The following is a 24619-nucleotide window of genomic DNA, read 5'->3' on the forward strand; positions in this document are numbered from 1 at the left end:
CTGTCGTTCTGCCCCTGAACGAGGGAGTTGACCCACTGTTCCCCGGTAGGCCGTCATTGTAAATAAGAATTGTTCTAACCTCTTGAGTGTAGGGGGTAGTATTTTGATGTTTGGATGAAAAACGTACCCAAATGAAACTGCCTATTTCTCAGGCCCAGAATCTAGAATATGCATATAATTGTCAGATTAGGATAGAAAACACTAAAGTTTCCAAAACGGTCAAATTATTGTCTGTGGGTATAACAGAACTGATATTGCAGGCGAAAACCTGAGGAAAATCAAACCAGGAAGTGGACTCTATTTTGAAAGCTACATGATCCATAGCCTGCCTTCGCTCCATTTAAAAGGATTTAAAAATATATATATCTTTATTTAACTAGGCAAGTCAGTTAAGAACAATTTCTTATTTTCAATGATGGCCTAGGAACAGTGGGTTAACTGCCTGTTCAGGGGTTGAACGACAGATTTGTACCTTGTCAGCTCGGGGGTTTGAACTTGCAACCTTCCGGTTACTAGTCCAACGCTCTAACCGCTAGGCTACCCTGCCGCCCCAACCAGATTCCTTTTCATATGGCTTCCCCATGGTGTGGACAGTCTTTAGACATAGTTTCAGGCTCTTATTTAGAAAAATGAGGGAGAAAGATCACATCGCGTCATTGTATGGCTGGGTGCCAGCAGCATTTTGTATGCGCAACAGCTTGGAGCAGCCATTTTCTCTCTCTCTCTCTCTCTCTTATTGAAGAAGCTACATTCCCGGTTGATATATTATCGATAATATATTGTAAAAACAACCTGAGGATTTAGTATAAAAAGTTTGAAATGTTTCTATGAACATTACGGATACTATTTGGAATTTTCGTCTGCGATGTCGTGACCGCTCGAGCCTGTGGATTTCTGAACATAATGTGCCAACCAAATGGTGGTATTTTGGATATAAAAATAATCTTTATGGAACAAAAGGAACATTTATTGTGTAACTGGGAGTCTCATGAGTGCAAACATCCGAAGATCATCAAAGGTAAGCGATTTAATTTATTGCTTTTATGACTTTCGTGGCCAATCTACTTGGCTGCTAGCTGTTAATAATATTTTGTCTACCGAGAGAGATGTGCTTATATAAACGCTTGGTATGCTTTCGCCGAAAAGCTTTATTGAAATCTGACATGCCAGGTGGATTAACAACAGCCTAAGCTGTGTTTTGCTATATTGCACTTGTGATTTCATGAAAATTAAATATTTTTAGTAATTTAATTTGAATTTGGCGCTCTGCAATTCAACGGTGGTTGACGAAAATGATCCCGCTAACGGGATGGGTGCAGCAAGAATTAACTGACTTGACTAGTAAAATAAAGGTTCAATTAAAAAATAATAAATATCAAAAATTACTTAACAGAATAAAAAATGTGCCTTTAAACTTGTACTAAAATAAAGTAGAACGATGTTCTGATATCAACATGACAGGTTTTATTGAAAAGCAAAACATTGCCCATTGCATCTTCATCCCTGCTATAAATCCTAAATGAATATAATAAAAAAAACTGAAAAAACATTTAGGCTAGATGAAAAAGTCGCCCACAGTAATAAAAACACAATTTTGAAATGTAATATTTGTATAATATAATTTCCGATCAACCTGTCCTATAGGGTATTTTTATGAACATTTTAATGAATAAATAACAAAACGTGTCTGTCTACGAACACGATAGTTTGCATCTAATTGACTTGCGTGTGCGGCGGACCTCGGCCTGCTCAAAGTGAGCCGCTGCTGTTGGGAAGTCAAAACTGTCCAAATCCTAAGAGCAGCTGGCAATACGCATCAGCCTCAAATCTTCATCAAAGTTTTTCTCAAAAAATTACTGGCTAAGTGTAAGTGCATTTCTGTGTGTGAGAGAGACGTGAGCTAACCGAAGGCCCCAAAGGGGTCATCAGAGGGCAGGATGGTTATGATGGTGCGAGTGAGCGCCCCCAGTCGAGCGCCCCCTGTGGTCACATTGAGCAGCTCGATGCGGAAGGTCTCCTCCAGCTCAGGAATCACATCGTTGATGATGTAGATGGGAACAGGCTTACTGGTCTCCCCCTCCAGGAGAACCACGTCAGTGGATGCTACGCTGTAGTCGTCACCTGTATTGACACACACATTGTTAGAAACACACTCACACACACGCACACACACACACACACACACACACACACACACACATTATTACAGACATACGCACACATACACATGCTTAGCAACATAACAAAACACTATTGAGATAAAATGTAGACCAGACTTACCAACTCTGGCAGTCATTGGTACGGCCCTGAACTTCACGGACACGTCAGCAAAAATTCCCCCGGTGCGTGTCACATTGATGATGGGTCCGACATAGTACTCAGCTACACTGACCGCCGGGGCAGACAGCTGCAGGAACCCAAAGGCGTCATCACTCGCCTCCACTATCACCTGGGCCACAATCTCAGCCTTCGGACCGAGACGAGGAGACCGGGCAACTAGGAAAGATAGAAAGAGGATGGGTTGACAACAATCTCATATTCCAGCTACAAATGTTGACCATGCGACGACTATAGGCCCCGAAATTCATAGTTGGGACGTGGGAATGTGGCAGTGACTTACTTCGTCTCTCCTGCTCTCCTTCTATGAGGTTGACACTGATCAACTCCACGAACACAGACTCGTCCCTCTCGGGGTCATCGTCATCCAGCACTCGAAGGGTTACGTTAGCCTCACTCTGATTGGCCGTGAACACCACAGACTCCAGGAGGGGGACGAAGTCATTTCCCTCACTGGCCCTGCCCACACCCAGGGTCATGAAGGGGGCTGTGTCAGCCTCACTCAGGGTTCCGTATGTCACGCGTACCTTTCCCATCAGCCCCCTCTGCCTGTGGATGGTGAGGATGACCAGGGTGTGGCCCTCGGGCAGGCGCACCGGCCTGTTGCTGTCTGAGAACACAAACACTCCGTAGGGGTCGTCACTGGCCAGCACTGTCACAGTGGCCTCAGTCCTCACAGCCAGACGCCCATGGGAGACGTTGACCAGGGACACGCCGAAGCTCTTGTCCAGCTCCGGCACCTCGTCCTGGGCCACCTGGAGCTCAATCTCCCCCCTGGTCTGGCCCACGTGGAAGGTGATGTTCCCGGCCCTGCTGATGAGGTCTTCCTCAGAGCTATCCTCAGCCTCCCAGAATACAGTCACGTTGGATAGGGCACCGGATGACCGCACCACCTGATACAAATAAAGAGAGAGTTTACAACCTACTGTCAGGGGAACAGACAGACAGACAGACAGACAGACAGACAGACAGACAGACAGACAGACAGACAGACAGACAGACAGACAGACAGACAGACAGACAGACAGACAGACAGACAGACAGACAGACAGACAGAAAGACAGACAGACAGACAGACAGACAGACAGACAGACAGACAGACAGACAGACAGACAGACAGACAGACAGACAGACAGACAGACAGACAGACAGACAGACAGACAGACAGACAGACAGACAGACAGACAGACAGACAGACAGACAGACAGACAGACAGACAGACAGACAGACAGACAGACAGACAGACAGACAGACAGACAGACAGACAGACAGACAGACAGACAGACAGACAGACAGACAGACAGACAGACAGACAGACAGACAGACGCACACACATAGAAACAGACACACACATACACACATAGCCCATATACACATATACACAGGCACACAGACACACACACAATGACCTGCAGGAGCACAGTGCTGCGTCCCTCCTCAGGCTCGGTGCCGTTGACAGACAGTGAGTCCTGGCTTAACTGGAACACCCCGTGTGCGTCGTCAGAAGCAGCGATGGTCACGGTGATGTGGGAGGCGACACCCAGGCTGGCTAGATAGAAAAAACATCACACAACTGTAAAGGCTGCCCTTATTTTCATAATTACAATTTGTTCAAATGAGTCATCGAAAGTTTTTCCTTGTGTGCAATTTAAAACAAAATTCCACTTGAATTCCATTGATCCACTTGAAATAATAGCACTGAACACTGCAGTGCATTGTGGGTTTTTAATAAGGTGGAGGGTGGACCCCGACAGAGAAACAATGAGCCTGGGGGTCTGTGACATTTCTGTTCACCACTTACCACTGTTGTCCTCCACTCAATATAATGCCTATTTGCTTTTCCCACACCAATCTTCCTGGTCACTGCCCACTGGCCCCATTGCAATGTAAATATCATACACACAAATATACAGGCATGCAAATACACACACACACACAGGCTTAGGGGATGAGGTGGAGTCTAGAAAGAATGGGAGGGGCGGTGGAGGGGAGGGTGATCTTACCGCGGTGGTGAGAGGACAGGAGGAAAAACTCAGTGTCACTTTCTCCACTGCCACTGCCTTCTCTCCGAAGGAACTGATCCACTTTGAGATCGCACAGGATCCAGCCAGAGGAGTGGGAACCATTGGGGAGCACAGCACACAAGACCACACAGGAGGACACAGGAGGAGCACACAAACACACACAAGGACATAATGTGACAGAACACAGGCAAAGGATGAGTTAGAACAGGATCTCAGGGACGGGAAATACTGAAGGATGTGACTACAGGATAGGAAGGTGAACTCTAACAATTATCTGAAGTAAGAGAAGAGGAGGTAAAAAAAAAAGATCATCACCAATTGGCCGATCAATCAACGAATCAATCAACCAATGGTATTTGTGTGTCTTACCTCCTCCGTCAGGGTTGTAGAGTTCCACTCTGAACACTTTGTCCAGCTCTGGCACGGGGTTGTCTATGACTGTCACACTAATGTACTTGAAGCGTTCTCCTGGCAGGAAGTCTAGCACGCCATCTGAGTCCTGTTTGAGCCATGGAACAGGTACAGGCAGATCAGGTAGGGAACAAGAGGTTAGCTTGGGTAGTTAGCATAAGCTCACTTGTCATTAGCTGCGTTTACACAGACAGCCCAATTTGGATATTTTTCACATGAGCTTTTTTGCCAATAATTGGGCCAAAGATCAGAATTTGGCTGCCTGTGTAGACGCAGCCAAACAGCTATCCAAGGAGTGAGTCTTGTGACTCAAACACCCTGGAATTGTCATCCGTTATCATTTGGGCTTTTATGTACAGGTATGTCTTATTATTGTCTTCATCATTTCAAAATAAAAGTGCCACAGATAGCCAAGTATGAGGATTGAATAGGAAATGATTATGGGTATATTCCTTATTAAAAATACATATGTAAATCACGCTTTATAAAGCAATGGTTTCTACGGGTGATTTGTGTGAGAATACACAGATCTCCAGTAATCATCCATCCCTGTGTCTGCCCGAGACCCTGGTCTACGGGATAAGGAAGGCATAAGGAAATGACCTCATAGTCCTCGGGGCTGACTGCGGTGAACGGTGAGGTCCTGTAGCCGACCATGACTTTTCCCAACAGGCCTTGGGCCCTGGCCACCAGCAGGCGGACCTCTCCGTCCTCCTCATTGACGGTGACATGGGCAGGCTCTGTTGCCGGGCGGATCATCCCCTCAGCTGGCAGGCTGGACTGGAACTGGATCAGACCTGGGAGAGAGCGAGAGAGGGGTACCAGTACTCACAACAGCTGCTCATCCAGCCTCATAGAACAATATGCTTGTCGGAGATTATGAGAGAGAGAGAGAGAGGCTCAAATGCACGAAATGTTCACCATACATTCACAACATGGGAACCTCCTTAACTTTGAGTGGCCCTTTGTTTTTGGCTCCGTTGTGTCTGTGATGACATGTGTACAGTATAACAGTCAGTTATTAACTCACACCAATAGCAGTTTGTTACACTGTTTTCAAGTCATGCCACAAGCTGAACCTTTCAAGTAGGTCGTAAGCAGGGCTGACTGAAGTTCATTTATGCTTCTCTGAAAAGGTGTCACGTGAACTCGTGGATACCGTTTTTATGTCTCTGCGTCCAGTATGAAGGAAGTTAGAGGTAGTTTCACGAGCGTACAGCTTGCACTAAACTATCCCTTTAACTATGTGGCTGTACAGATTGCGGCAGTTCTTGATTGGTGCAACTAAGGGTGGAAACTGGGAAGATGAGTATCCGTTTAAGGTTCTAGTAGGGTGGCACAGTGATGTGTGTGTGTGTGCCTCTCTGTACCATAGGGATGGTCGCTGGCTGTGATGGTGACAGTGGTGGCTGAGTTGTCAGGGTCAATGCTGGCCCCACTGGTGGGGGTAGAGCCTGGCTTCCCGTCACCTGACACGGCTGACACCAGGGTGACCTGGAAGGACTCCGCGAACTCAGGGGTGTCATCATCCAGCACCAGCAGGTTCAGGACCTGGGAGTCGCAGGGAGAGGATGTCATAACACATGAGAGTGAAGATTTTAATCTAAAATCAGTCCTAGTGTAGCATCATGTATTTTCAGGCTTCGATCTCTGTAGTGAGATTTTAGACTAAGCCTAATCATTAGCAGGCACCTGTTACTATGACAACATTTTCCTTTTAGCCACTAGGTGGGGCTAGAAGTCAACAACATCACCACTGAATGGATGAAAGTAGTTTTCTGGGATTCAACAAGGCCAGAAATGTAGATGCATTGTAAAATATTTATATTGACTGGTTTGTAGCTGCCTATAGTCTGAACTTATTGCAGTTGCATTTATATTCAATGTGTGTGCGTGTGTGTGTGTGTGTGTGTGTGTGTGTGTGTGTGTTCTCATATATGTATAGGATTGTGTATAGGATATATGTATAAGATTGTGTATAGGATATATGTATAGGATTGTTCTACAGGTGTACCAGTGGGGTTTCCCTATCTCATGAATGATTGTGTGCAGCGTAGTTTTCCCAGGCTGTATGTATGTATGTGTGTGTGTGTGTGTGTGTGTGTGTGTGTGTGTGTGTGTGTGTGTGTGTGTGTGTGTGTGTGTGTGTGTGTGTGTGTGTGTGTGTGTGTGTGTGTGTGTGTGTGTGTGTGTGTGTGTGTGTGTGTGTGTGCCCTCTAGGTGTTCCCCCTCACCTCAGAGCGCTGACCGGGCAGGAAGAGCACAGAGCCGCTGGCGTTAGCAAAGTCCTGGTTGGCCTGAGCCTGTCTGTCTGAGTCCAGCTGAGTGACAGTGTAGTTCACATAGACGTGGTCCAGAGCCCCACGCGTCCGCTCAATAACACAGGAGATGGTGGAGCCTTCCTCTGTCGTCTGGCCATAGAGAAGAGGGATGATGGTTATTAATGATGCTCCCTGAACTGAGAGACATTTTAAAAACATAATGTCACATTACACTCGTCAAGAATTGTACACACATTTTGATTTGATGACAAAACGTCACAAACTTGGAATTAAAAACGTAAAGAAAATCATTTTGGACATTTTCATGTTTTCCACAGCAAGATACTTGCAGTTCATTACCAATTCAAGACTGACAACCACTCATTCCAAAAATGAACATTTGGGTTTGAGAGATACTTTTATGGGCAGCCCTCCTCTAATTCCTGCACAGTCAAGATGTGATTTGCAGAGAGTCCACCCGATAGCCCCGCATGCCTCTGAGTCCCTTTGTCCCCTGGCAGCGTTAGAGGGACCCTAGTTCTGATGGAATGCCATCCTCTGGTCTACCACCTATTGTGCTACTGGGACTCTAGTTCCATAGGAATGCCCTTAGCTGCTCAGCCATCTGTCGCTCTACCTGAGAAGAGCCATTAGACACCTGTGTGCAATCTCCCTAAAGGGCAGAGCACACACTTTCACCCAGGCGTAAACACTGTTTAAATATGCAGAAGGATATGCACTCACTAACGACTGCCTTCGATTACATGTCTTTCTAGGTAACAAAATATCCATATTCTCAAGAGACATGCTGGATCAAAGCCAGTTACAGAATGTGTGAATAATGTGCTGTGTGGTCTCCATTCTACTCTGTGTCTTACACCACTGTTGCTGCTGTGTCTGTCAAACTCAGGGACCGACAGAGTTGGTAAATATGGTCTGTACATTTCATCTCAATAGTGTCTCATTTATACTGCAAGTCATATACCGTGTGTGTGCACGAGGGCTTTCGTGCGAGTGCGTGCATGTGCGTGCGTGCTAGTGAGTGTGCGTGAGTCTTACGTCTGGTATGCAGGCGCCGGTGAAGCCAAAGAAGCCGTTGGCGTTGTCGCTCTTCATCACCCGCAGGGTTGCGGTGGGGCGGGGGAGGTGGAGACGTGCTCCCCCATGGGCCGCCACCAGCTGCAGGTAGAACAGCTCCTCCCCTTCCTCCTCCTTGTCGTCCCGCACCTCCACCACAAAGGCCTTCTGCCTCTCGCCCTGCCAGTACTGCAGGTAGCCAGAGATGTTCCTCAGGTCCATCTTGGCGGGCTGCGCGTGGAGCTCGTGGATCTCCGAGTGGTTCAGTCTGCTGTGGTAGAGACGCAGGTCCTGCAGGAGGCCCGTGTAGCGCTGTTCTCCGTAGGGGTCCGAGCCGATCCGCACCGGAGCTGAACCTGCAACACAAACACAGGAGGCAGAATACACTCAGAAAAACATCAAGCAGTGGGTGGTGATGCTGCTGTCAGAAAAGCTAAGCTTTTTGTATGCAGAGAAACTGACAAGCATGTACTGAACAGCGTATCCATTGAAGAATGGTTTCATGCTACAATGCTGACTTAAAAGGTGTAGGCCAATGTATTCCAAAGCCAAATCTGTCTTCATCTCTAACCCTAACCCTGTGGGAAAAAGTAGGTACAGCGCATCATCAATAGGCCTATCTCTGCAGTGCAAATGATTAAACCATTAACTAGTTCAGAGGTCACTCCCTATGATGACCCACCTTACCGAGGGCTTGACCAGTACCCAGCAGAACAGCAGAACGAACGTTGGACAAATTGAGAAAACTTGCGATGGTGACCCCTGACAAAGCCATCAGACAAAGCAATAAAACACCGGTCGAGTTGACAAGGTCGGACTTGTCTGACGTTCGCATTTATATCCCTTTAATTGAAGTTATCCAAAGATGATCTATCAACACCGATAGCCCCGTTATGTCTTCAGTTATTGAGGTGGGGGGGGGGGGCTGCCGTCGGCTTTCTTCTGCCTTTAACAATGTCCACAAGTGAAGCGGCTAAGCGCTCGCTCAAGCATTGCGGAATCTCTGTAAGTCTGAACAAAGGGAGAGGGGCTGGGTGGAATGCATGGTTTTAAATAGATCCTCCCTGACCAGATGTGGGCCACAAGAGTGAGGAGAGGCGCAGTGTCCCACAGTGGTCACTCACAGACCACCGGTGATGTCAGATTGATGTGGAAGCCTCTGTCTGCTGAGAGTGAGACACCTCACGGGAACAGGCTCAGAGAGGCTAGACTTCATTGAAGTCACTGTAGTGGGAAAGTGTAAATTATACAATAACGCAATTGTAAGTATTATGACTTTTGCCTTTAAAGCTAGAATCCGTAAAGACGTCCTCAAAGCGATTTTGAATGTTTCCTGTTGAAAACGATATCCCAAGTATAAATACAGTACACACGAAGTAAAGGGTATGTTTTGAGCAAAATATATATACACAGTACCAGTCAGAAGTTAGGACACACCTACTAATTCAAGGGTTTTTCTTGATTTTGTTCTATTTTCTACATTGTAGAATAATAGTGAACACATCAAAACTATGAAATAGCACATATGGAATCATGTAGTAACCAAAGAAAGTGTTAAATAAATCCAAATGTATTTTATATTTGAGATTCTTCAAAGTAGCCACACTTTGCCTTGATGACAGCTTTGCACACTCTTGGCATTCTCTCAACCATCTTCGTGAGGAATTACTTTCCAAAAGTCTTGAAGGAGTTCCCACATATGCTGAGCACTTGTTGGTTGCTTTTCCTTCACTCCTTCACTTCTTCTTGGCAATTTCTCACATGGAATACATGTCTCAGAACAAGAAATGGAATGATGAGTTTCGGAAGAAAGTTCTTTGCTTCTGGCCATTTCGAGCCTGTAATCGAACCCACAAATGCCGATACTCTCAGATACTTGCAAAAGAGTTTTCTAATGATCGCCTTTGTAGATATTCCATAAAACAAATCTGCCGTTTACAGCTACAATAGCAATTTACAACATTAACAAAATCTACACTGTACTTCTGATCAATTTGATGCTATTTTAGTGGACAAAAAATGTGATTTTCTTTCAAAAACAAGGACATTTGTAAGTGTCCCCACACTTTTTAACGGTAGTGTATATATATATATATGTTTTTACACAACTGCAAACTAAAAAAGCTGAGGTATAGGTCTGGAGAAATATAACCACTCTTAAATTCAAAGACAGAGCTATGGATGCAAGGCTTGACCTTCCATGATATCAAAATTATAGTTTTAACCATGTTTTGAGGCTATAGTGTTTGTTTCCATTTCCATTGTTTACAAACACTGGCAGTAAAACAAACTTGTATTTTGGGTTCTGATGGAGTAAGACAGTTGAAATAAACTCACGAGGCATTTGTAAGATATATTCTTCCAGTCCCATTTCTAAGTCCCAAAATAGACGTGCAGTAGCAACTAAGGATTCCAGCATCAAGAGATAATGAAATTATTGGGACTCACCGTCAGTGATGGCCTCTCCTTTCAGACTCTTAATCCCTCTGGGCATAAGGTTGCCATTCAGGAAGAACTCAATAATCCCATCATCCACCGTGATCAGCACATGGAGCCACACGTTGTCCTCCACAAACCTCTCTGCCGTGGCCCGGGCCACCAGGGTGTTGTTGGCTCCCAAGGCTGTGTAGTACAGCATCACACTCACATGGGACTCGTTGGTCTGGACCTTCACCCCATAGTACAGCGTCCCGTTCCTGTTGCCCTTGGACACGATGAAGCCGTTGGTGTCCGGCCTGGAAACCAGCCAGGCTGAGAAGGTGAAGTTAGCAAGACTGCCAGGCCCTTCCTCTGGGCTGATAGTGCCGTAGGCCCCCGGAAGGCCCGAGAAGAACCAGGCGTCGGTGCCCGAGTGGTGCCTCCTGGAGTGGGGCCTGAGCTCCACCTCCTTTGGGAAGGAGGCGCTGAGGAGGAGGTCCTGCATGGGAGGGAGGCCGAGAGGGAAACGGACAGATACAATCTCCCAGGCAACCCGCACTTCCCCGAAGGTGCCCTGCTGCCGCAGGATGGTGAAGGAAGTGACATCCGACATGTCCTCTTCTGACAGGATGTCCTCCGCCACTTCCTGGTCCAGGTTGTCGACGGCGATGGCGAACACTCCAAAGGGGTCATCGTTAAAGGGGATCAGGACAGATGCGTTGAGGGATGTATTAGCCAATCGGCCGCCCTCTCCGGGATAACCACCTATGGAATATGACCGGACAGAAAATGATTCATGCTTGGTATCAACAACATTTGTAACGTGACACAGAGCACTTTAGGAATAACCCATAACACCCCAATGCAAATGAGAGAACATAGGTAGCTTTAAGGCTCATATGTTGATGTTTTAGTCAAGAACATACTCATGGGTGCAGTGAAATGCTTATGTTACTAGCTAAAAATGTCAAACAAGTACACAAATAATATTCAAAAAAAAAAAAAAAAGAGAAATCATACATGTCCGGACGAATCCAGTTAACAACTCAAATAATATTGTATCAGTAATCCAAATGCAACCTATGCGTATACACACCAGTAAGATGGAGTGCCTTCGGAAAGTATTCAGATCCCTTGACTTTTTCCACATTTTGTTACTTCTTAGCCTTATTCTAACACTCAGGCGGTGTACACAGAGTATATGAAACATTAAGGACGCTTTCCTAATATGTGTTTGTGAGTATGGGCATATGCGTGCGTGTCTGTGTATGTGTGAGTACGGTGTCAGCGTGTGTATGTGTGAGCTTGTTTGTGCGAGTGAGTCTGTTACGTACCACAGGAGAACTACGAGTTCAGTAGGTCAGTCCCACGTCCCTCACCTGGCACATATCTGCCTCACACTCACACTTCCCCTTACCTGAGATGCTGATGAGCCTGAGGACGTAGAACTCGTTGAACTCAGGGAGTTTGTCTGAGATGGCCTCCAGGACAATGGGCTTGGTCTCCTCTCCCGTGGTGAAGGTGATGGAGCCCGAGGTGTTGGTGAACTCCTCACCAGGCTCCAGGGCTGTGTCATTGGCATAAAGGCGCCAGAACACTGTCACGTTGCCAAAGTGGCCCCTGGCCCTGATAGCACTAGGAGACAAAAGGACTGTATGTGGGACTGAGGAAGAACTCGCAAGGATAAAGCTCAGGTCCTTAGAGGCTTGAATGTATGCTGGTTCCTGTGTTTTCCTTCTTAACAGGAAGTGATTAAGATCTGAAAATCAAATGTGAGCACTTCCTTAGCAACCAATGACATTAGTGGACCAACGAAGTGCCAGGGAGAGGAGTGCCAGCAGACATTACGGCCCCCGAGGTCCTGAACTGTCCCACACTGGATTAAATTAGAACTAGAGATGGTAGAATAATCAATCTAATACATTTGAGCTGCTAATCTATTCCAGAGGCTGGGTAAGCATGCAGGGAAGGTGTATGGTCTATTAAGGCTAGAGTTGGTCCTTACTAGAAGTTGTTGGTCTTGCCCTCTTCTACAGACCTCTCTGTGGATTCCAGGGAGAATATTCCATTGGCCTCATCATTGGCCTCAATCACCACTGTCGCTGTGTCCGCACCATACACAACAGCGTCACCTGTCCCCACAAACACACACACACACACACACACACACACACACACACACACACGCTGGGTTTCAAGTCCAGCAGTTTCACATGCTTCCTAAGCATGAAGTCACTGAACATATGTACGATGCCAGTTAAAACGCTATGTCCCTCTGTTGTTACTAAATAACAAATTACTTGAACAAGAGAGAAACGTGAAATGTGTAGACAAAACAAACAAACATCCTTCAAGTCAGTAAAATGTTCTTGTTTGAACTTAACATCTTGCTTGGTTTAAATGAAACACAGCAGGTGCTTGTGCTTTTACAGAAGAAACAGAGAGAGAGAGAGAGAGAGAGAGAGAGAGAGAGAGAGAGAGAGAGAGAGAGAGAGAGAGAGAGAGAGAGAGAGAGAGAGAGAGAGAGAGAGAGAGAGAGAGAGAGAGAGAGAGACGAGGTTGCTTTATAATACCCACATAGTATTGTCATGCTAAATATCATAACAAAAAAAGGAGACCGTTTTCATTACCATAGCACACAGTAACCACGGCAACCCCAGCGGAGAGGGTCAGGGTTCTATATGCAGATGTCCGCCACGTAAATAATATAAGAGCCCTCTCTCGTTAACTATGGCTTGGAGAGGAGCAGAGTGGGTGAACCCTTATTTTCACTCCAAGTAGTGCGTGCACAGCCAGGCCAGGCAGCGGAGTGGAGTCGTGGACTGGGCTGGCGGGCTTTGTGCTGGAGCCTGCAGAGTGAGTCTGAGTTCGGTAATTAAGTTCCCCCACAGGCCCACCCGCTTTCATCCCTGTCTGTGTCACACAATAACGGGATTAGGGGGGCTTTTCAGGGTCACCAGTCCCAATGCTAATCAACCCAGATACTCACCAATGTACAGAAACAGCTGTCAAAGAGACTGGAGATACAGCGAGTAAACGAGGAAAAACAGTCAACGTAACGAGGCTGGTTGTTTCGTACTACAGTTGTCTCTAAAATGACTGTCATTTGCGCTTTGTGCTATTGTACTGAGAGCAGGAATTCGATTGGACAACCTTCCATACTACACCAGGTTTTTCCTGACCACGTGACCTGACCAGGAACCATTCTGGAACCTAGCCGTTGTTAAAAACTAGAGCTCAAGAGTTTTTCCTGTTCAGGTCACGAGGTCAGGAGAAGTATCTCGTTCGTTTGAATGCGTAGAAAAGGTGGCAGCCTCACACACCTGTAGTGTTGTAGAGGAGGATGTAGAAGAGTTCGTCAGTCTCAGGCGTGTCGTCCTCCTCCACAGCCACAGAGATGTTCTTTGACCATTCTCCCGCACCAAACACCAGCACGGTGTCGTTACTCAGCGGGGCCAAGTCACCCAGTGACGTCCCGCCATAGTCCACGCGATACATCACCGTGGCAACAAAGTCAGCCGGACCAGCCCTCAAAACAGTGAAGTTGGCCACACCCCCCTCCTGAATCCGGACCACCACGGGCTCTGGAGGACAGAGAGACAGAGAATTCATCCTACGTCAACTGACATAACCACCATGCCACGTGACATAAACACTAGGTCACTTGATATATCCACTCCATGTCTGCTAACACACAGCAGCGCTTGAAAAAACTCCCAATGCTTTACATAAAGCGCTAGGGAGCAAATTAAAGATATCCTCACCTGCAAAGTAAATCGGGTCATCGTTTTTGTTTATCTGCAAGCTTGCGTTGAGTATGTTCCCAAGTCTTGCTCCCCCTGTCACATTTAGGAGTGTGATGGTGAAATCCTCCATGTCCTCTGGGAGCTTATGTTGGAAACAAAATATTGTCAGGCAAAGATGAAGTATTGTGTAGAAAAGATAGCAGGTACCATACAAACATTTTAATATATGATAATTAACCAATGATATTAGGCCACTCTTGGCCATGATTACAGACACCTGTGTCTTTTGACACTACATAAATGAGTCATCCCGCAGTGTTTGTGATTAGACCCTGATGAAGACAGCTTGGCTGTCGAAACGTTGGTAATTACATTTTTGCACCTGAGCTCCTAGAGTGAGCGGCTCTCTTTTATTCTTACCATACAAACCATGACATTTTATTGACATAGATATTATACACATTATGTAAATTAGCCCTGGTCAAATACTGTAGCGTTTGAGAAATGGCTTTACCTCATCGGGTACAGAGAAGAGGGTGAGGTTTTTCACATACTCCCCCTCAGCAAACACAACGTATCCCTGGTCGGGGCTGACGTCAGCAGACATGTGGGGCTCTAGGACCCAGGACACAGACACCTCCCCAAAGCGACCCCTGTTCCTCACCACAGGATAGGCCACTGCCAAGGAGACCCACAACAGAACACAATATTTACAATATAATACACTCAATCCTATTAGTTTCTGTATAATCTTAAAATGTGATCACAAATGCTCTCCTTGTTATTTTACTTTCTTTATACTATATTGTCTTAAAGTACTGTCGAGTTTTAAGACACTGTTCCTCCACTGCTCCATTGTACCTGAGTGAGACTCTGAGCCTTTGCTCTCGTTGATGGCCTCTGCCACTCCAGACCGGCCAAACTCTATGACCCCGAAGGGGTCGTCATTCTTCCGCACCGTGATGTTGACCTCTCGGTGGTTGCCAAGGCGACTGGGTGGAGTGCTGTAGCTGCTGAGTACCATCTGGAACGTCTCATCCAGCTACACACAGACACATACACACGGGCACTTTAACAGGAACTGTCCCACTGTAATCTGTGCACTGTGTTCTACAGGTCGAACACATGTAAACTACCGAAACCAGCAAACTGATTTTGAACTTCAAAGGCATTTCAAACTGGAAACAGTAGGACCAGCGACACCCTCACAGTCAGGAGGGAGTGTCCAAGCCATACATACATGATGCCATGAAGGGGGGACAGATAGTCGTGTAGCAGTACCTCAGGGACCCCATCAGGCCTTGCCACCAGTGCCACCAGCACCTCCCTCTCCCCGGGCTTAAACTCCAGGATGCCCGTGGCGCCGTAGAACTCGGCATTGCCCGAGGGCATGAGGACATACCGCACCAGCTGTTTGAGCAGCTGCCCCTGGGCCCTAATGACACGCAGCTCCACCGCCTCACCTTCCTATAAAGAAAGGATCACAGGGCAAACCAGGACAAACTAGGGGTCAGAAGTGTTGCTGTTATTGACGTAGGTAATCCATTGAGAATACTTGGTAGTTTGCGAAAATGACCTGGTCGGTCAAGACGCTATTCGACACGCATCACAGTAGGGGAAACAGATGAGCATCAACAGTCATGAGGCCTGTCTGCGTGCCAGACGTACGTTGATGTACCAGGGTCCTCTGGAGAAGGGGGAGAACTCAAAGACTCCACCTGGGTCGTCATTCTCCACGATGACAATCTCGCGACTGGTGAAGCCAGGCTTCAGGATCTGGTTCTCAACGTTAACCCTGCAACACAGACGGGGAACTCAGCGGCTAGACCAAAAAGGAACTCACAGTCCTTCATCTCAGTAGGAATGTGGGTTGTGGGGGAATTTTAAAAACAGCCAGCGTGTATTGCTTGTAAAACAACAAGGAGATGCACTTCAAAGCTTTCCGCAGAAATCAAGTATTTTCGTCAACTTACCCTTCATTTAAAAACAGTGAATGAGTAAATTCCTTGTATTGTCTCATGTTCAGTATTGACCAGAGGCCTGTTGTTTGAGCTGCTCTGATTAACCGTGTCACTCAGTGGCCCCCTGAGCCTCTCTCTCTCACAGCAGGGTGGGGGCCTGTGTGTTCTGTCAGCCTGGCCCCTGATGAGCAGGGTGTGTGTGTGTGTGTGTGTGTGTGTGTGTGTGTGTGTGTGTGTGTGTGTGTGTGTGTGTGTGTGTGTGTGTGTGTGTGTGTGTGTGTGTGTGTGTGTGTGTGTGTGTGTGTGTGTGTGTGTGTGTGTGTGTGTGTGTGTGTGTGTGTGTGTGTGTGTGTGTGGCCACATAAAGGGTAAATGAAAAGCAGAGGCTGGACAGAGCAAAGCATACCAAACAAACACTTGAGTCCAACTCGCATCATGCATACAAACACCGATGTCTTTACAGGAGGGCATAAAGAATGGTTCAAATTAGGTGCAACACAAAGAAGATCCCTCCTTACTCCCCACACCCACGCTCCTCTCTTCCCAATGCACACCCCAAAAAACCACCCCAGCAACCCCCCTTTTCCATCAAACCAAAGGCCCAATAAATCCTAAAGTGGTCCCTTTTTCCCTCGACAAAGTCATGATTTAAAGCACACAAAATGTCCAGGCTCACTCCACTCGCCACTTACCCGAAGTACACTACAAAGCGCGGAGTCTCCACCCTGCAGGAGAGGGGTGGGAGGGAGGGAGGGAGAGCCAATGTTCCCGTCACAGGTCATCAGTAAAAGGTGACAGGCAGGAATTGGAGTAGGGGTAGGAACCGGGGTAAGGGATAGGCTTTCCTTGTGACACCCTAGTCTCACTGCTCATATTAGCAATTCTTAAAAAATAAACTATATCATTGCTTTAATCATTTTAAGCACAGCCAGGCATTGTTGTTAAGTAAATGAACAAGTGGACTGTATGCTACTGATTCAAATCCCAGGACATATGGCAATGGCGTGTGGTACCTGAACAGAGGATAATCAGACACAGGCACTTATTTACATTGCTACTGATTAACAGAATGAGAATCTGTTGGTCAACCAAAAGCTCCCCAGAGTTGCTGTCCAGTACCTGTCCAGAGTGAGGAAAAGGGTCTCGTTGACCTCCGGGATATCATCAGCCATGACGGTGACGTTGATGATGGCGTCACTCTGTCCCGTCAGGAACACCACCGAGCCGCTCAGGGTTTCCAGGTCGTCAGGGGTGATGTCAGCCTGGTTATCTCCGATTGGTCGAAGGCTCCAGAACACCACGGCCTTTCCGTCTGTCCCGTCCCGCCGCAGGCTGAGGGTCACCTGTGGGAGGAGGAAGAATATCCTATCCCTCAACCATCTGCAATCACACTAGACATTAGGAACAAACTGACTCATAGGATTAGAAGCCCATCCATTATAAGCACTGAAGCTACGTTACATGAAACAAGACCTGCAAATTGCTGTTCAAACATAGTGTATTGATCATTCAACTGCAGTAATTACGATTTGAAAAACATTTCATTGCGGTAAAGTCATCATTGTAACATCCAAGTAACATCCCCACACATATAGTATCTCTAGCCAGATCATACCAGAGTCACGGTAAACTACACAGGTGTGCCATTGAGCATACAGAGGGTTAGCGTACTATGCTAATATGTGTGTCATTGAGAAAAAGAGATGGTTAGCGTAATAGCGTGCCATGCTAACATGTGTGCCACAGACGCAGATAGAGGATTAGCGTTGTACCGTGCTAGTGTTGGTGTCCTCTGGCTCATACACCACCACCGTGGTGTTACTGGTGAAGCCGATCTCCCCGTTGGCGATGTCGGGGGTGACTGTGAGGGTGAGGTTGAGCGCCCCTCCGAAGCGAGGACTCACAGACGGGATGGCAGGGCTGATACTGACCAGGGCTACACTATCCAGCTGAAAGAGAGACAGCAGTGATTACGAAGCACACATCCCCTATAGCCATCTTCCAATACATGACTCAACTTTCATACCAGTAGGCCACATTTTTGTTGTGTTAGCCAAATGGAAAAATGTCTTTAAAAAAAGACAAAGTAAGTAAATACATGACTCTCACATGGGCAGTATACTGTATAAGTACAGGTTTTGTGGAGAACAGAATGTTAAGCGTTAATGCAAAGTTCTCTCTCAGGCATTCGTTTTCTATTGTACAGTACTGTACCTCTTTACCCCTCCATGATTCCAAATAAACCGCTCTCTTAACTTCACACTCTCACTACACTATGAATGACTTTCTCCAAAGACCTCTCAGCACTGTCATTCTGCTTCTTCTTTCAGCTTTGTGTGTGTGTTTTTGCATGTGTGCGCGCACGCGTGTGTGTGTGTGAGAGTGTGTGTGTGTGTGAGGGAGGGAGCAGTTTGGGACCCATTGAATGTGAAGGAGGCACTTCCATTTTATGTTTGTTTTTAAGCGCTGCCTGATGAGGCCTGTTTGTTTGGATGCTTGGACAGATCCCATGGCAACAGGCCAGAGCACAGTTCTCAGGTCCAAGTCACTCACACATGCAAATGAGGGACCATGTATCTGGACAAGCTTGACAAAACTAAGAACCAACCAACATTTTCAAAAAGCTGACCACTTTCTAAAAACATTTGCATACATATTAGCACCGGTGAGCTATGTTAAGGTCGTCACACTCATTTAAATAAACAGATCTTCTTATCTACTGTATTTGAAACCTCCCCTGTATGAATTGTGTGTCCCACTCCCTGAGACAGTGCTTCGATGACTAGGTCAGTATTTGACCCAAAGGTGTTGCCGTCCGAGACCTCTGGCCCCACCTGGATGAGGAAGTGGGCTCCGTTCTGCAGGAAGGCGTCATTGCGGATGGGCAGGGTGAGTCTGGTCAGATCCTGGCCCTGAGAGAACAGCACGGTAGTAGAGCGGCTTCCGTTCAGCACACTGTCCCGGGCCAGCCCGGGGTCCACGGGCCCCGCGGGGATGTAGAGGGCAGTGAGGGCTAGGGCTACCTCCCCCAGGGTGCCCCCCTCCCGCAGAAAGCTAAGGGACAGGAAGCGTCCATCGGGCTGACTTTGGATGTTCTGGTTCTCCTCCGGATGGAAGCGGAACAGGCCGTACACGTCATCACTGTCCTGGAGGTAGAACATCATCTGTGGAAGGAAGGAGGGAGAGGAAGGAGAGGGGGGAAAGGAGGAGAAAGCATCAGACTCTGTGTCGTAAAGAAAGAACCCTGGGATAATTTTAGAGATGCATCCTCTTTAATTAAATGGGCAAGAATAGCTTTCATGAGCTTTTTTTACTAGGGCTTACTGTAGATGTTTGACCAGGAATCACGGCTGTCTAACAGGTTTTAAGTGTTGCAGGCTTTGCAGCATTTGGAGTGTGTGTTAAATCATTTGTATTCTCTTGACATATGCATTGATTAACTCCTTCAGCTATATGAGTTGTCTTCTAATGCTTATAAGCAGTGCTTAATCAACTGCGTATACACACATGGCAGCAGATACCACACGCTGAGAGTCCAACCACTGTGTGTGTGTGTGTGTGTGTGTGTGTGTGTGTGTGTGTGTGTGTTCTAGTACATTAAACATAAACAACGGTTGGATCTACCCACTCCTTTCACACATAGCCAAGATGGGAAGCTGTGACAAAGATGGCAATAATAAAGACTTTACACTGCCACACCCCCACACACACACGTTTGTTTTACTATCATTGTGGGGACCAAATTAAATCCTATTTTCCCTAACCCCTAAACCCTAACCACAAACCCTAATCCTAAACCTGACCCTCAGTCTTAACCCTAACCTTTATAGTAACCCGAACCCTATACCTAACCCCTAAGCCCAAAATAGCCCTTTTCCTTGTGACAACGGGTGAAAAGTCCCCACTTGTTAAAATTTTCCTTGATTAACTATCCTTGTGAGGACACAGGCATAACCCCCACAGTTGTCTTTGTTTAGATTCATTCAATCACATTAAGGGAACACCCAGTGTGAAGTGACAGTATTAATAGGGTCTACTGTACAGGACCAGCGTGTATGCCAAGTCTCCAGCCACACACACACACACACACACACACACACACACACACACACACACACACACACACACACACACACACACACACACACACACCACATCCTCTTGAGAGGGGACTGCTCTCCAGATGTGTCTCCCACAAGTGCAGCCCTCCCCCGCAAACTTCCTCAGGAGGGCGTGGGTAGTAGACCTGCTCCCTCCCTCCCTCCCTCCCTCCCATGTTAGACATGGCACTAAGCTCCCAGGGTTGACGAGCAGCTTTCTGACTGTCTGTCCTTCTGTCTTCCTCAGCTTGAATTTGTAATTGCAAATGAACAACAGCCAACACAGAGCTCCTCAAAACCAACAGCATCAACAACATGACAGAACTGAACATAATATCTGGTTTAAATACTAGAAAACCTTATCTCTGTATACAAAACAAATCATCAGCCTCTAGTATTAGAGCTGAAACTTAAAATATAGATGGACCAATCAACCAATCCAATTAATCAATTAACAGCAGTAGAATCTTAACCAATCAAATCCTAGTTAAAGTGTGAGTAGTCAGACCACACTGACCTCCATAGGCTCATCCACTTCGGCCCCTCCCTGCACAGTGTCCGGCAGCAGTCGGAGGAGAAAGGCCTCTGCTTCCTCTGGAAGCTCATCTGCTGTGATGTTTAAGGGCAAGACTGCGCTCATCTGACCCGCCGTCAACCACAGTGTGCCTGCCTCGGGGCTCAGGTCATCTGATACGGGCGAGCGGTCGCTGGAGTTCCGAATGATGGTCCAGTTGACAGAGATGTCACCGTAGTTACCGCCGTTCCTCACGATGGAGATACCTTCAAATCTTTTGGACAAGACAGGGCAGGGTTGTGAGAATATAGCAGAGACACAGAAACAGTTGAGGTTCAATGTGTTTGGAAACGATCATGTTATAAGATGACACACTGATCCAATGACCTTCTCCTCCTAACTGTAGTTTGACCAACCTGTCAGTCATATCCTCGTTGATACTGATTAGCTGGTTGAGGGGGGCTGCCACTGATTGACAGGACCCCGTGGGGTTTATCATTGGGCTCGATGGTGACCAGGACGGCATTGGGCGGGATCAGCACGGCGTCTCCTCTCACCGTCTCCAGCAACACTACGTGGAACGACTCTGCAATCTCTGGAACCTCGTCATCGCTGACATTGAAGAGCAGATGTGCCTCATAGACCCATGGGGGAAATGTCACCGTGCGCACCGCCTGCAGGTCCACGAAATCCACCGCCGGAGTGGCACTGCCTGCCCCGTCGCCGCTGACGACCACGTAGTCCACAGAGACCTCCGTGTCATCTGAGCCTACCAAGCGGCCGTGGTCGGCCAGGTGGCCGCGGGTTATGGTCAGGGAGATGACCCCGGCAGTCTCGGCCACGGCCATCTGGGACTGGGAGAAGCGCAGGGGGCTGTCATTACGGCGGATCTTCAGCTCCACGCTGCTGCCATTGGGGTTGAGGACCGCCCCGCCTGCCACACCTGTCAGCCTGACTGTGAACACCTCGTCATCCTCAGGGATCTGAGGAAAATCACAGTAACAATGGTTAAGTGACGTGTTACCATGGAAATAGTTTCACGTTTTAATGTCACATGTACAAGTACAGTGAATTGCCTTTTTTGCGAGCTCTAACCTCAACAAACACAAAAAATAAAAAGGTAGAAAACCCCCCCAAATTATAAATACAATATACAGGGTTCGTTTCAGTGCCATATTTACAATGTGCAGTCACAACCTATACCACTATATTATCTTAATTAACCCTTAAATAATTCCTACAAACCTAACAACTCCCATCACCCCCACCCAAAATGCCACCCACACCCAATACCCGTCCAACCTCTCTGACCCTGTCAAACAACCTCTCCCTTACTATGTCATACATTTCACAACATAATATAGCACATGTTCAACCATTTCCTCTACCAGACAGCCATTGCACATTCCAGTACCATGTTTTCCTTTCCATTTCAAAGGTGAATTCAATCCCACATGCCCTGATCTCTGTTGTACACCTGTTGTATTCGGCGCATATGACTAATACAATTTGACTTGATTTAATGGAAACACAAGGGAAGCTATGTTGCGTAGAAGGAGATCAGGCCATGTGGGATTGAATTCACCTTACAGTGAAATGCTTACTTACGAGCCCCTAACCGACAGTGCAGTTTCCCAAAAATATGGGATAAGAATAAGAGATAAAAGGAACAAGTAATTAATGAGGAGCAGTAAAAAATATATATATATAGGTGCAGTTACAGTGTCAATGTGCGGGGGCACCGGTTACCTACCATGTAGGTAGAGTTAATTAAAGTGAATATGCATAGATGACAACAGAGAGTGGTGGTGGTGTGGAAAGGGGGGGGGGTGGCAATTTGAATAGTCTGGTTAGCCATTTGACTAGATGTTCAGGGGTCTTATGGCTTGGGGGTAGAAGCTGTTAAGAAGCCTCTTGGACCTATACTTAGAGCTTCAGTACAGCTTGCCGTGTGGTAGCAGAGAGAACAGTCTATGACTTGGGTGGCTGGAGTCTTTGACAATTTTTAGGGCCTTCCTCTGACACCGCCTGGTATAGAGGTCCTGGATGGAAGCTTGGCTCCAGTGATGTACTGGGCCGTTCGCAATACCCTCTGTAGTGCCTTGCAGTCGGAGGCCGAGCAGTTGCCATACCAGGCAGTGATACAACCAGTCAGGATGCTCTGGATGGTGCAGCTGTACAACCTTTTGAGGATCTGAGGACCCATGCCAAATCGTTTCAGTCTCCTGAGGGGGAATAGGTTTTGTCATGCCGGCCTCACAACTGTCTTGGTGTGCTTGAACCATGTTAGTGTGTTGGTGATGTGGACACCAAGGACCTTGAAGCTCTCAACCTGCTCGACAGCAGTCCCGTTGACGAGAATGGGGGCGTGCTCTGTCCTCTTTTTCCTGTTGTCCACAATCATCTCATTTGTCTTGATCATGTTGAGGGATAGGTTGTTGTCCTGGCACCACACGGCCAGGTCTCTGACCTCCTCTCTATAAGCTGTCTCGTTGTTGGTGATCAGGCCTACCACTGTTGTGTCATCGGTAAATTTAATGATGGTGTTGGAGTCGTGCCAAGCTGTGCAGTCACGAGTGAACAGGGAGTACAGGAGGGGGCTGAGCACGCACCTCTGAGGGGCCCCTGTGTTGAGGATCAGCGTGGCGGATGTGTTGTTTACCTACCCTTACCACCTGGGGGCGGCCCGTCAGGAAGTCCAGGATCCAGAGGTAGGTGTAGAGGGAGGTGTTTAGTCCCAGGGTCCTTAGCTTATTGATGAGCTTTGAGGGCACTATGGTGTTGAACGCTGAGCTGTAGTCAATGAATAGCATTCTCACATAGGTGTTCCTTTTGTCCAGGTAGGAAAGGGCAGTGTGGAGTGAAATAGAGACTGCATTATCTGTGGATCTGTTGGGGCGGTATGCAAATTGGACCGGGTCTAGGGTTTCTGGGATGATGGTGTCGATGTGAGCCATGACCAGCCTTTCAAAGCACTTCCTGGCTACAGACGTGAGTGCTACGGGTCGGTAGTCATTTAGGCAGGTTACCACAGTGTTCATGGGCACAGGCACTATGGTGGTCTGCTTAAAACATGTTGGTATTACAGACTCGGACAGGGAGAGGCTGAAAATGTCAGTGAAGACACTTGCCTGTTGGTCAGCGCATGCTCGCAGTACACGTCCTGGTAATTCGTCTGGCCCTGCGACCTTGTGAATGTTGACCTGTCAAAGGTCTTACTCACATCAGATGCGGAGAGCGTGAACACAGTCTTCCAGTACAGCTGGTGCTCTCATCCATGTTTCAGTGTTATTTGCCTCGAAGCGAGCATAGAAGTAGTTTAGCTCGTTCGGTAGGCTCGTGTCACTGGGCAGCTCTCAGCTGTGCTTCCCTTTGTAGTCTGTAATGGTTTGCAGGCCCTGCCACATCCAACGAGCCAGAGCCATTGTAATACGATTCGCTCTTAGTCCTGTATTGTCGCCTTGCCTGTTTGATGGTTCGTTGGAGGGCATAGTGGTATTTCTTATAAGCTTCCAGGTTAGAGTCCCGTTCCTTGAAAGCGGCAGCTCTAGCCTAGCTCAGTGCGGATGCTGCCTGTAATCCATGGTTTCTGGTTGGGGTATGTACGTACGTACGGTCACTGTGGGGACGATGTCATCAATGCACTTATTGATGAAGCCAATGACTGATGTGGTGTACTCCTCAATGCCATTGGAGGAATCCCGGAGCATATTCCAGTCTGTGCTAGCAAAACAGTCCTGTAGCTTAGCATCTGGTTCATCTGACCACTT

General features: G+C 47.2%; 1 protein-coding gene across 1 annotated transcript in view; it reads right to left on the reverse strand.

The window, feature by feature from the left end:
• The window catches only part of adgrv1 (adhesion G protein-coupled receptor V1), a 230300-nt gene that overhangs the window by 163152 nt on the left and 42529 nt on the right, over positions 1-24619 (reverse strand). Inside the window, 25 exon segments of the mRNA XM_046350008.1 lie at positions 1906-2121; positions 2281-2496; positions 2621-3230; positions 3747-3886; positions 4341-4421; positions 4731-4860; positions 5376-5569; positions 6143-6323; positions 7007-7183; positions 8093-8466; positions 10559-11293; positions 11946-12163; positions 12534-12660; positions 13852-14112; positions 14293-14416; positions 14789-14952; positions 15136-15316; positions 15556-15741; positions 15943-16069; positions 17355-17578; positions 18008-18184; positions 19070-19399; positions 20853-21123; positions 21266-21315; positions 21317-21832. Coding sequence (XP_046205964.1) covers positions 1906-2121; positions 2281-2496; positions 2621-3230; positions 3747-3886; positions 4341-4421; positions 4731-4860; positions 5376-5569; positions 6143-6323; positions 7007-7183; positions 8093-8466; positions 10559-11293; positions 11946-12163; positions 12534-12660; positions 13852-14112; positions 14293-14416; positions 14789-14952; positions 15136-15316; positions 15556-15741; positions 15943-16069; positions 17355-17578; positions 18008-18184; positions 19070-19399; positions 20853-21123; positions 21266-21315; positions 21317-21832 — 6010 coding nt within the window.

Source organism: Oncorhynchus gorbuscha, linkage group LG05 (genome assembly GCF_021184085.1).
Source record: "Oncorhynchus gorbuscha isolate QuinsamMale2020 ecotype Even-year linkage group LG05, OgorEven_v1.0, whole genome shotgun sequence".
In the NCBI taxonomy this organism is placed as follows: domain Eukaryota; kingdom Metazoa; phylum Chordata; class Actinopteri; order Salmoniformes; family Salmonidae; genus Oncorhynchus; species Oncorhynchus gorbuscha.